Source organism: Globicephala melas, chromosome 12 (genome assembly GCF_963455315.2).
Source record: "Globicephala melas chromosome 12, mGloMel1.2, whole genome shotgun sequence".
Lineage (NCBI taxonomy): Eukaryota > Metazoa > Chordata > Mammalia > Artiodactyla > Delphinidae > Globicephala > Globicephala melas.
In genome coordinates, this window is record NC_083325.1 from 74,993,239 (window position 1) to 75,006,738 (window position 13,500).

The 13,500-nt window shown below is 46.2% G+C and overlaps 1 protein-coding gene across 1 annotated transcript; it reads right to left on the reverse strand.

Annotated features, from left to right (window-relative positions):
* Positions 1 to 4,337: 4,337 nt before the first annotated feature.
* Positions 4,338 to 6,540, reverse strand: RHOB (ras homolog family member B). The gene has a single exon (XM_030858321.2). The coding sequence runs from the start codon at positions 6,154 to 6,156 to the stop codon at positions 5,566 to 5,568; it is 591 nt and encodes a 196-aa protein (XP_030714181.1). The 5' UTR covers positions 6,157 to 6,540; the 3' UTR covers positions 4,338 to 5,565.
* Between the last annotated feature and the right edge of the window lie 6,960 nt (positions 6,541 to 13,500).

Below are 13,500 nucleotides of genomic sequence, written 5' to 3' on the forward strand. Positions count from 1 at the left end.
GGTTTTCCCCTCTCCATCCAATCCATCCTCCACACTGCATTCAGGGTGATTTTTCTCAAATCATCATCCCACCACATATGTAAGTTTGTTGTGCTGGAGCCAGACTGCCTGGGTTTCCAAATCCATATGAGTTTTGTGACCCTGAGCAAGTTATCCAACCTCTTACGGCTCAGTTTCCTCATCAGTAATTGAGAATAATAGCACTGACCTCAAAGTCATCATGGACGATTGTGGTAGGCAGCTTCGAAAATGGCTCCAACGACCCCACCTTCTGCCATGAATGCCCTTGGGTAATGCCCTCCCATTGAGTGTGGGCTGGACCCCGTTACTTGCTTCTAATAAAAAGAATACAGCAAAAGCAATGGGATGTTACTTCCAAGATTAAGTTAGGAAAGATTTTGACTTCTGCCTTGCCCACACTGTCTCTCTCTGGCTCTTCTCTCTCGTTTGCTGTGACGAAGCAAGCTTCCATGTTGGACTGCCCAACGGAGAGGCCCACGTGGCAAGGAGCTCAAAGGAGGCCTTGGCCAGTGAGGAACTGAATCCTACCAGCAACCATATGAGTGGGCTGGGGAGCAGACCCTTCCCCAGTCAAGCCTGGAGGTCGATCGAGCCGCAGCCAACACCTTGACTACAGTTTCCAGAGAGACCCTGAGCCAGAGGACTCAGCTAAGGGGTGCCTGGATTCCTGACTCACAGAAATGGTGAAGAAATAAATGTTCTAAACCACTAAGTTTGGGGATAATTTGTTAGACAATGATAGATAATTAATACACACATAAAACAATAGAGATGAAGAGCTTAGAACAGTGCCTGATGCCTACATTAGCTATTGTCATCATCATCATTATTATTACTTGTGCAGACACACATAGAGATTGAAAGCTCTGTGAGGGGAGGGACCATGCCTGCCTATTTGTCTACTGAGTCCCAAGCTCCTAGCACAGTGCCAGGCACAGAGTCCTTTAGTCAACCATAAATATTTGGAAGGAATGAACTGGGGTTCTCTAGCCAGCTCTTACCTCCCAGCCCAGGAAAGGGGCTGCTGAGAGTTGAAGGAGCTGCCTGAGTACCCACTTTCTCCCCCCAGCTAGAAGATGGACCAAGTAAAGTGGCTAAGGTCTGTCCCCCAACAAGCTGGAGTACGAGGTCCCTTTGTGGTGTCACAGCCTCCTTGAGCCCAGGCTGCATGTTTCCCAGGAACACAGTTACCACAAAGCTAGCCCTTGTGTCTGCCCCCCATCCCTGGGAGGCACAGAGAAAACAATGAAACCGTCATCACCAACCTTCTCTCCCGGCCTGTGTGTGAACAGGGAGGGCCGGGGAGAGGCTGTTTGACTTGGCTGGGTAACATCATTTTTCTTGACTGAAGAAATGTATACCAGAAGGGCTACAAGTAGAAGGTAGTTCTCACCCAAGAGAGCTTTATTCCCCAGAGGCCAGGCCCCACAGTAATATAAAGAAGCTGTATCTTTCATCTGCACATCGCCCACTCTTGCTTTAAGACTTAGGTCAAATGTCTCCTCTTCCATGACAGCCTCCCCACCTTCCCCTGGGCTCCTGTTGTGCCCTGGGCCTAACGCCCCCATTTGAGCATGCTCAGTGAATGCATTCCCAGAACTGCCTGGCCCACCAGGGCAAGGATTGTGTCCTGTTTGCTTTTGTATCCCTTGTCTCAGCAGAGCAGAGTGCTGTTGCGTTCTGAATTCGGAATGGCAGAAAGAAATCTCTAGAAGGGCATTAAACCCCCCGTTGCACAAGAATGTGGAGAAGAGAAGATAGGGGTTATGTATGGGTCATCCTGGGAGGGAAATTCTCTGAAAGTGCTGCGCTTTTCAAGGTAGGGCAGTCGGGACTACGGGGCACTACACCCTCAGCGTCGGGAATGTGATTTACTTTCCTGCTGAAATGACCTCCCTCCTCTGTGCAATGACATGAACTCTCCTTTATTCTAAGCCAGTGGTTCTCGAAGTGTGGTCCCCAGACCAGCAGCATCAGCATCGCTTGGTCCCCACCCCGGACATACTGATCAGAGACTCTGGAAGCTAGGCCCAGCCATCTGTGTTTTAACCAGCCCTCCATGTGATTCTAATGCATGCTTAAGTTTGAAAACCACTGTTCTAAGTACACTGAAACACATGTGAAAAAGACCCTAGAAATACAGTCCAGATTGATTTCAAATTAAGATTAAACAAGAACCCAAGCCAATGCCCCTTGCTACAAAATGCCCAGGATCAATGAAACACCCCACTATTCTCCACGAAACCATTCAACAGGCAATTAAATGAACTCAGCACATTTATTTTAAATGTGCAAAATGAATTTTCATATCCTAAGAGTAACACCAGATGTTTTACCTCTTTTTTCCTAATTGATTTTCCAGCCTACAGCAATTCGTCTTTATATTTTCCAGTTGGATCTAATGCAGCAAGAAGAGTGTGTTCCGGCAGGATTATTAAATGCCACGCATTTTAGAACAAGCATAACCCAGGCTGCCATGTGTCACCTGGCTTGTTGTCTTCCTAAAATTAAAAAAAAAAAAAAAAAAAAAAAGGCAGCTATAGGTACCAGGCAGATTTGAGCAGGCAGGAAACCCAGAAAAGGCCCTTTCGGGGGCTGGGACTCCAGGCTCTTGGCTGGTTGCAAAGCTGAGTACTGGGCATTGAGCCCAAGCTTGAGCTCTTCACAGAGTCCTGCACTCCCTGGTACCAAAGGATTTGCAAGCTGTAAAACTTGCAAATCAACATTTTGTTTTTCTGTGGAAATTTTTGCCTTTAAAAGAAGAAAAAGTATGCTGAGGGCTAGAGGTGAGTGAGGCCAGGAGCTGAGGAAAGGATGAGGCAGTGGCTTAGAGAAGCCAACCTGGGTGGACCCTCTCCTTTCTCTGTGCCTGGAGCTGCCCAGACAATTCCCCTCTGTCGGCCAATGAGCCTGGCTGTGCAGGAGGCCCTGTTAATGTTTTGTTTTGTTTTGTTTTGTTTTTTAAGTGGGTGAAAAGTCACCAGCAACCAGGCTTGCCTCACTCAACAAAAGCTCTTGGGAGTCTAGGGAAAGACAGGGAAACAGAAGCCTCAAGTTTTAAAGCAAAGGGCTTCAAAAGGGGCCTTCTCTGCTTCTGCCTGGAGGAGGTGAGCTGGCGGGGGCGGGGGGGGGGAGGGGGGCGGGGGGGGGCAGTGGCAGCAGGCAACTAAGGGCTAGAAACCCAGAAAGTGTTGATTCCAAAAACAAAAACCACGTCTTTGGTAGTTGGGAGAGGTTGGCAGTATCTGCTACCTTTCCTCGAAGCTGCTGAGGCTGGCAGATTTGAGCCATCATACCTGTAGCGGGATTTTAATACGGTCTCTGAAGATAAATCTGCCTGTCTGGTTCTGGGACCCACTGCAGCAGGCTAACTGTCTGAAATTAGAGCTCATCAAGATTCCACGTCAAAGTGTGCCTGCCCCAACTTTCAATAACAGTCACCCAAAGCCTTGTGTTCTGTCTGTAATGCGGCCACTCCTGGCACTTAGAATAAAGCATTTTAGGCTACATATAGACCTTCAGATGAAACTTCAACGATAGAAGAATCAGCTTCTGATCTGGGCTCTCCCCAACTTCCACCCAGGAGCTCAGGCCAGAGATAAGACCCTACAATCGTGGGGTTATTGTGTAACCCCACGAGGATCTGAAGGGAACCCAGGAACCAGTCTTTTGGACAGAGAGCCTGGTCCCACACCGGTGATTAACAACAACAACAAAAAAGTCATCTAAATTTTAAATGCACAAATGACACCTTTCCAAGTTTCAAAGAATAGGCAGCAAAGGCCCCATAATGGACTTCGACACAAGTGCTTAAGACATACAAACAGTACATGTTAGGTCAAAGGTTTGGGCACTGGGTGCCGGGGTAACCTCCGGGACTGGGACGGGAGGAACCTGGTACCCCATGGCCACGCAACCCCACACGTCCTCGAAGGGATTTCATCCCCATTTCTTACAAACACTATGAGGGAAACTGAGTTGGTGGGACCTCCACTGCAGAATTCTGCCCTTGCCCCCAAATTCACAAGAATATTTTTACACATTATTAAACCACAGGAGCCATTTTATAAATGTCATCATCATAGTCTTTTAATATTTTACATAAAAAAACTGTATACACAGCTTATAGAACTTTTATGTAAACATCATAAGCTCACCACTTTGTCATTTGTCAGTTTATTTAAAAAATAAAAAACAAGACAACAATTTAGTAGAAGTACCACTGGATGGGGAAGGGAGGGGGAGAAAAGAGACACTAGGGGCAGGTTTACTCTCTGTACAGAGATGCAGAGAAAATTTCACACAGCTTTAGAGACTGACTTGTGGGGGTAAAAAAAAAAGGTTTTAGATAGGCTCTAACACTTGTTACTGCCCTTTCTCAAAAGAGTGCGCATACCTGCACAAATAAAATCGCAAAACAGAACAGTGTTGCCACTTTCTTCAAAAGAAAAAAAATTAGTGGTTTCTTTTTCTTCTCCTTTTTTTTAAAAGTCATCATTTTTTTAAAAACATCAGAAGTAGATGAGGTTACAGTGTACAAGTGTGGTCAGAATGCTACTGTCTTATGCAAATGACAAGTGCATTAAATGTCAAACCATGAAACAATTGTGCAAAGAATTCTTCCACCCCCCCAAAAAAAAACCACCCAAGTTTTAGCCTTTAAATAAATCAAATAACATCCGTTTCTTGGACTGAACGATTTTCACTTGTAGGACAGGCACAAAGTTCGCTTATGGCAAAAACGACCTGCAGCACACTTTCCCTCCTCCTGCCTGTGTCTGGTGAGGGGGTTCGCGTGGGGGGGGGGGGCTGGCCCGCAGGAGCCATGAGTCTAGAAGCTGTGTCCTCTCATCCCCAAGTCGGCTGCAAACGTCTTCCCAGGGTTTGGAAAGATGGCCAAGTCTTGTTCGTGCTGGGATGGACGCCTGACCCAGGCTGGGCCGGAGCTGTTCCAGCGCCCCGTCACTCCACCCACCACCACCATTAAATAACACCATCCTACCTCCGAAAATAAAATTATATCTATATTTATATAACACCCCATCCTCCCCAGCCCTCCCCTCCCGCAGTTCCCGAGGTCTATGTTACAGACAGGGGATAGCAGGCGCTCGCTGGTTATGGACGAACATCTGATGGGGCGCGGCCGCACCCCGGTGCCAAGCTTGTCTCCGGGAGGCAGAGGCGGGCATGGGGTGAAAACCCGGCGGCGGGGAGTCGAACATACACACAGCCACACGCTCTGAAGAGGCTTGACTCTTCCCTAAAGGGTGGTCAGGGGACCCTTGGCACTCAGCGGGGCGGCCAGGCCTGTGCAACACAGCCGGACGCACAGACACTTGGAAAGCAGGCGCCCGGTGCCTACCACGCGGATTCCCGGCGCCAGAGCCTTGAGCCGCCGGGCCACGTCGGCCGGGGCTGAAGGCAGACACCAGGCAGTCCGGTGGGGTCCTTGGGGCACGCGGGTCTCCCCTTCCCCGGGCTCGTGGGGGCTGGGCCCGGGAGGGGGAGGCGCGCCGGCAGGGGAAGGCGGGGCGGGCGCGGCCCTCATAGCACCTTGCAGCAGTTGATGCAGCCGTTCTGGGAGCCGTAGCGCTTCTGCAGCGCGGCGCGCGTGGCCGTCTCGAAGACCTCGCGCACGCCCTCCTTGGTCTTGGCCGAGCACTCGAGGTAGTCGTAGGCTTGGATGCGCACGGCCATGGCGCGGCCGTCATCCGTGCGCACCGGTTCCTGCTTCATGCGCGCCAGCTCTGTGCGGACGTGCTCGTCGCTGCGTAGGTCTTTCTTGTTGGCCACCAGGATGATGGGCACATTAGGGCAGAAGTGCTTCACCTCGGGCACCCACTTCTCGGGGATGTTCTCCAGCGAATCCGGGCTGTCCACCGAGAAGCACATGAGGATCACGTCGGTGTCCGGGTAGGAGAGTGGCCGCAGGCGGTCGTAGTCCTCCTGGCCCGCCGTGTCCCACAGCGCCAGCTCCACCTGCTTGCCGTCCACCTCGATGTCGGCCACATAGTTCTCGAAGACGGTGGGCACGTACACCTCGGGGAACTCGTCCTTACTGAACACGATCAGCAGGCACGTCTTGCCGCACGCGCCGTCGCCCACCACCACCAGCTTCTTACGGATGGCCGCCATGAGCGGGCCGGGCCCGGGCAGCAGGAGGGGGCCCGCGAGCGCCTCGCTGCCGTCCCGCTCGCCGCTCACTGCTCACCTCGGGCTGCGCGCTGGGGGAAAGGGTTGCTAGCTGCACCCAGGCCCCGGGGTGGCGCGTTCTCTCGCTGTGCTCGGGCTGCCGCGGCGGGGTAGGTGGGGGCGCCGGGGCATAGGGCGCGCCGTGCGTCTCCGCGCTGCTCCGGAGCGGTGGCCGCTCGCCTCGTCCCGGGCCTGGGGTCGGCGCCTTTGTGCGCAAAAAGTGGCTAGAGCAGCGGACCCGGCCTAGCTCCCTCCCGGGTCTCTCTAGGCCTCAGCAAATGTACAAGAGAACACACGAGTGCAGCCAGACTGCGGTGGCAGATGCGGGCTGCGGCCCCAGCGCCCACTATTTAAAGAGTTCGGCGACTTTCTTAATATAGCCGCCCAATGGGAAGCAAGCCGACTGAGCTCATCGCTGCGGAGCTTGAGTCTGATTGGCCGTCCGCTGCAGCTCAGGGGCGGGGCCGGGCGAGCTTGATTGACGGCCCAGACCGCCGGGCTGGGAGAGGCGGCGACTGGGGAGTCAACGCCGCGGCGGCTGGCCCTGCGGGGCTCGGGTGGCACCTGGGTTCCCGTCTTCGCCGCAGCTTGTGCGCGCGAAGCGGGAGAGCTGGAGCTAGCTGCCCGGAGCCCGCGGAGCCTGGACGAGCGGTTCCGAGAGAGGCGGCACTTTGCGGGCCGTTGATGATCCCTCCCACTCAAAATTGCCCCCTTGCTTCTCAAACTCCCAGCGGGTGGTCGGACCTGTGGGGGAGGGAGCGGCTCCTTTAATGTGATTTTGTTTTTAAATACACACACACGCACACACACAGAGGCACACATATACACACACACACGTTTGATTCCAAGCAAGGCTGTCGGGGTTTTTTGTTTTTAATTCAGAAGCGGCACCTCCCTTGGTCGAGTCCGCCGCCCCCATCCCTCCACCCGGTACTCGCCCTGAGCCCTGGGTTTGGATCTCCGAGAGGGTGGCTGTAAGTTGGGTAGGCCTGGGCCCAGCCTCTGGCTCTAACAAGTCCTGCCTCCTACCCCCTTCTCGGCACCCAGCCTAGGTCCCTAGGTGAAGATTGGGGGAAGGGGGGGCAGGGAAAAGCGAAGGTCGAGGCTGGTTGCAGAAGTTCAGGTCCACTTGGAGGAAGTTACCAGGCAGAAAAAGGCAGACTCAGCCCTGGTTTGGCAGGATTAATTAGGATCCTGGTCGTAAGGTAGAGAACTGTGTAGAGTAAATAGTACAATAAAATCCAGCCACCCCACACCCCATTGGGCAAGAACAGGCTGCGGCCCCAGGGAGTAGGAGGAGACACTTGCAGGCTGGGACACAGCAAATCAGTGTGTGGTGGGGTGCTGGATCCCCAGTCTTCTGCTCCCACCAGGACTTAATTCATCTATTCCTTGAATTCTGCAGGAGATGACACCTATGTCTGAGCTAGAAGAACCTAAGCCAATGGATCTCAATGGACAGAAGAGGTGGGAAGGGGGAGGGAGGGAAGGAGGATCTCCCAGGAAGGAGGAACAGCTTGAACAAAAGCAGAGATGTGGGAAAGAGTAGGACAAGTTCTAGGAACAGGGAATATCTTAGTGTGGCTGCCCTCAGTGGAGAGAGAGAGAGGTGAAACTCAGGATGGAGGCCAGTCATGGAGGAACCAACTACTCAGGTTGGGCCATATCTATTCTGGAGGCCATGGGATGCTTACTGGTTTTTCAGAAAGGAGAGACCCACTACATCATGATGAGGTTATTGCCTCATATTTCTGCCTCCCCCTCTGACTGGAAGCTGTTGGAGGGCCTGGATTCTGTCTTATCTCAGCATCTTGAAGCCCTAGCATAATGCCTGACCCTATGCAAGAATCAGTAAACGACTGTGGAGAATTTGCCTAAATGCTCAGGAACTCAGTTGGAACTTTCTGGAGTCTCTTACCTCAGACTTCAGACTGCTTTACCAACCATCCACCCAAACCCGGGCAGCCAGCTGTAGCTGAGCCATGGTGTTTTCACACATGATTCATATGTTGAGGTGTAGGTCCCCAAATGGATGCCGCAGATATAATCAGGTCAAATACGACATTAGTGCCACTAACCCCCAGAGCCCATCCTCATTCAAGTGACCAAAACTGCTTCCCTCACATTGGATTATCTCCACTACAATGCCTAATGTTTTTGTTTTTTTGATTTTGTTTTTCAGATCTAAGGAACTGAACTGTCAGTAAGTAAATAATTTCTCCAAGTGGAATCCCATGGGAGAAAGTAAGGGTTTTTTTTTTTTTTTTTTTTTTTTTTTGGATCATTTGTTTAGGGCTCCAATCTAGCAACTTTTTCTTTTCTTTTAATTTCAGTTTGCCTGTTAGAAAAATCTAAATTTTTCTTCCTTTAATCAAAACCTTTTATAGCTGTATTGTTAACACTGCTTTCCTTTATCTTAATATAGCTTGGGAATCTTGGCTATGTCCTTAAGCTTCAAATATTAAGAAAGTATCAAACAATTAAAGTTTTGTACCATGTATTTTTTTTAAAACTGGAATACAAAGAATCAGGAAGAGGGATTCAATTCACTCATTTCCTGACTCTCAGACATATTATATGAGGTGTTCCAAGCTTGAATCTCAATATTGCAGTAATTTCTAAAAATATTCAGTTGGTAAATTATTCCAAAGTAAACAAGTAGAAAAATCTGTATTCTGCAGCAGCTTCTTTTCATGGTCTTCATTTTCATGTCCAGGATCCTTTGACAAGCTCTGTGAAGACTGGCTACTTCAAATACTGTACCACTCACGGGATAAACTCTCCCAAACTAGGGGATGTGCCTAATGGCCTCCTCACTGCCGCTGCTCTCCCATCACAATACACTGGCAAAGGGCAAGGATAAAACTGATTTGTCAAGGAGAGCAAATCATTTTAATAGTTAACTTTAGTAACCTATAGATTCATTGTATGACAGATACCCACACTAATGAGAGAGGGAAGTTATCCTTCAGACAAAAGGGAGATGTTAATCTACCTCCAATCTTCCTTCAGCCTTATTTATTTGGCCTTTTTTGTCCACTGTCTCCTACAGATCTCCTGTAAATCACCCCCCAACTCTTCGGAGACAAGACCAGCCAGAGACTGGAGTGTTCATTAGATTTTAGTGCCATCTTGTGGCAATATTTACAGGGTTTATATATATATATATATATATATATATATATATATATATAAAATCATATTTAAATATTTTATAAATATTTTCTATATATTTTATATATATGATTATATAAACACTTATCTAGCCAAAAAGCATGCATTTTATGACTATTTTTAAGATGTTTCACAGGATGTAAAACCCCTATTTGTTTCACAAGCAGCTTCTTTAGAAATTCTTCACATATATATTTATACACACATAGAACTTTTTTCATATACACTTAAAAAATTAATTAATTCCTTCCTAGTTAAATAGTAACTTCTAAAAGAGATTAGCAGAGATAACAGCTGTGGAACCTTACTAATTTATATAACAATGGACTTTCTTTTAACCTAATTACAATGTACAGAAAGTTGTAAAACAACTTGAACTGCAAAAATCATCTGCTTTCTTCCCCCCAGTTAAGAAAGCCATTATTGGATAATCTGGTATAACTGGAAGTAATAATAATTCACTTACCAATAAGCATTTACTGGAAACCAGCAATACCATAGACATTCCTGACACTCACTTAATTTTTAAATTATTTCTAATTTGAGCAAGTAGTTTAGGGTCTCTAGGAAAATTGTCAACCTTCCTTCTCAATGCGATGAGTTTTAAAAAGGGAAAGGCTCTTCTAGGCCTAGCCATACTATTTCATATGGAAAAACAGAAGTGGTCCCATATGGTCCGTTTGGGCCCATTCAGCCATGAGTTACATAGCTGAGCCTTCAAACTGCTTTCTGGGGTCTTCAAGCTATAAGTAACAGCAATTCAAACACCCCTCCCCTGTTCCAAGATTGTGACCCAGTTTGACCCAGGCCTAAGACAGAGAGGCTGTGCTCACAGGAGAATCACCATAGCTAGAATGTTAAACTTTGGAATGTAGGCATTGACCTCTGATCAGACTCCCTGTCTGTCCAGCCCAGGGTCATGCTGAGGGGAATTGGCAGTGGGCAACAGGGCCTAGCTCCTGAGCACTCTAAAATTGCACCATCCAATCCAGTAACCGATAGCCACGTGTGAAATCCTGCTGATACCACTAAAGAACCATTTTCAATGTTATATAATTTTAATAAATTTAAATTTAAAAGCTGATATTCATGGTAGAGGAAAAGGGAAATGTTGGTCAAAGAGTATAAACTTCCAGTTAGAAGATGAATAAGTTCTAAGGATCTAATGTCTAGCATGGTGATTTTAGTTAATAATACTATATTATATACTTGACAGTTGCCAAGAGAGTAGTTCCTAAATGTTCTCAGCACAGGTTGGGAATTCTCTGGTGGTGCAGTGGTTAAGACTCTGAGCTCCCAATGCAGGGAACTTGGGTTCAATCCCAGGTCAGGGAACTAGATCCCACATGTGTGCCACAACTAAGACTTTGCATACCACAACTAAGGAGCTGGCAAGCCACAACTAAGACCCAGCGCAATCAAATAAAAATAAATATTAAAAAAAAAAGAAATGGTAATGATGTGATGTGATGGAGGTGTTAGCTATTGCTATAGTGGTAATCGTTTTGCAATATGTAAGTGTATCAAATCAACACCACTGTTGTACACCTTAAACTTATACAATGTTATATGTCAATTATATCTCAATAAAGCTGGAGAAATAATTGATTTAATACTGATATGGCACTCAGAAAACTATAAAACACTGTTGAAAAATATCAAAGATGACATAAACAGATGGAGAAATATACCATTTTCTTGGATTGGAAGAATCAATGTTGTGAAAATGACTATACTACCCAAAGCAATCTACAGATTCAATGCAATCCCTATCAAACTACCAATGGCATTCTTCACAGAATTAGAACAAAAAATTTTACATTTCGTATGGAAACACAAAAGACCCCGAATAGCCAAAGCAATCTTGAGAAAGAAAAACAGAACTGGAGGAATCAGGCTCCCTGACTTCAAACTATACCACAAAACTACAGTAATCAAGACAGTATGGTATTGGCACAAAAACAGAAATATAGATCAATGGTACAGGATAGAATGCCCAGAGATAAACCCACACACATATGGTCACCTAATTTACGACAAAGTAGGCAAGAACGCACAGTGGAGAAGAGATAGTCTCTTCAATAAGTGGTGCTGGGAAAGTGGTGCTGGACAGCTACGTGTAAAAGGATGAAATTAGAACACTACCTAACACCATACACAAAAATAAACTCCAAATGGATTAAAGACCTAAATGTAAGACCAGACACTATAAAACTCTTAGAGGAAAACATAGGAAAAGCACTCTTTGACATAAACCAAGCAAGATCTTTTTTGACCCATCTCCTAGAGAAATGGAAGTAGAAAGAAAAATAAACAAATGGGACTTAATTAAACTTAAAAGCTTTTGCACAGCAAAAGAAACCATAAACAAGATGAAAAGACAGCCCTCAGAATGGGAGAGAATATTTGCAAATGAAACAATGGACTAAGGATTAATCTCCAAAATATACAGACAGCTCATGGAGCTCAATATCAAAAAGACAAACAATCCAATTTAAAAAATGGGCAGAAAACCTAAATAGACATTTCACCAAGGAAGACATACAGATGGCTAAGAGGCACATGAAAAGATGGCTCAACATCTCTAGTTATTGGAGAGATGCAAATCAAAACTGCAATGAGCTATCACCTCACACTGGTCAGAATGGCCATTATCAAAAAATCTAGAAACAATAAATGTTGGAAAGGGTGTGGTGAAAAGAGAACCCTCCTGCACTGTTGGTGGGAATGTAGATTGATACAACCACTATGGAAAACAGTATGGAGGTTCCTTAAAAACTAAAAATAGAACTACCATATGACCCAGCAATCCCACTACTGGACATATACCCTGAGAAAACCATAATTCAAAAAGAGTCATGTACCACAATGTTCATTGCAGCTCTATTTACAATAGCTAGGACATGGAAGCAACCTAAATGTCCATCGACAGGCGAATGGATAGAGGAGATGTGGCCCATATATACAATGGAATATTACTCAGCCATAAAAAGAAACGAAATTGAGTTATTTGCAGTGAGGTGGATGGACCTAGAGTCTGTCATACAGAGTGAGGTGACTCAGAAAGAGAAAAGCGTATACTGTATGCTAACGCATATATATGCAATCTTAAGAAAAAAATGGTACTGATGAACCTAGTTGCAGGGCAGGAACAGAGACATAGACCTAGAGAACGGACTTGAGGACACGGGATAGGAGGGGGAAGCTGGGGCGAAGTGAGAGTAGCATCGACATATATACACTACCAAATGTAAAATAGCTAGTGGGAAGCAGCATCATAGCACGGGGAGATCAGCTTGGTGTTTGCGACCACCTAGAGGGGTGGGATAGGGAGGATGGGAGGGAGGCTCGAGAAGGAGGGGATTTGGGGACATATGTATGCCTATGGCTGATTCACTTTGTTGTACAACAGGAACTAACACAGTATTGTGAAGCAATTATCCTCCAATAAAGACCTATTAAAAAAAATACTGATATGGACCACCAAAAAGTTTTTTAAATAAAAAATTAATAAAAACTGATATTCGATTCAGTTATTGGGAAATGTTTATGTATGTTTGAAGCAACTTGAGTATATGAAGCTACTTTTTCTTACCGGAAATTTTTTGAAATCTAAATACAGATTGAGCATCTTTGATGAAAATTTAGCATCTGAATTGAGATGTGCTGTAACTGTACAATAAACACTAGAATTTAAAGGCTTAGATTGAAAAACATGTAATATAGTCCACGAAATATTTTTATATTAATTACGTGTTGACATGATATTTTGCATATAGCGAATTTTTTTTAAATATGAGATTTAATATGTTAGATATATTTGGATATATAATTCAAATAAATTTTACCTTTTTCTGTTTGCTACTGTGACAACTAGAACATTTTAAATTACATATGTAGGTTACATTGTATTTCTCTTGGATAGTACCGCTCTAAGATGTCTACAAGCTCAGGTGGCTTCCTGGCAACTCCCTCCCTCACCACCCTTTTGGGGAGTCACCTTTATATGAACCCCCTGGATCCCCTTAATCTTCCTGTGGGGGTTAGAGGTAGGATTTCCATTTGTTTGTTCTAAACTCACTGCTGGATTTCAGACAGGCTCAGACACTTAGA

Bases quoted from the DNA above. Each gene is read 5' to 3' on its own strand.
- RHOB (XM_030858321.2), bottom strand. From the start codon at position 6,156: ATGGCGGCCATCCGTAAGAAGCTGGTGGTGGTGGGCGACGGCGCGTGC.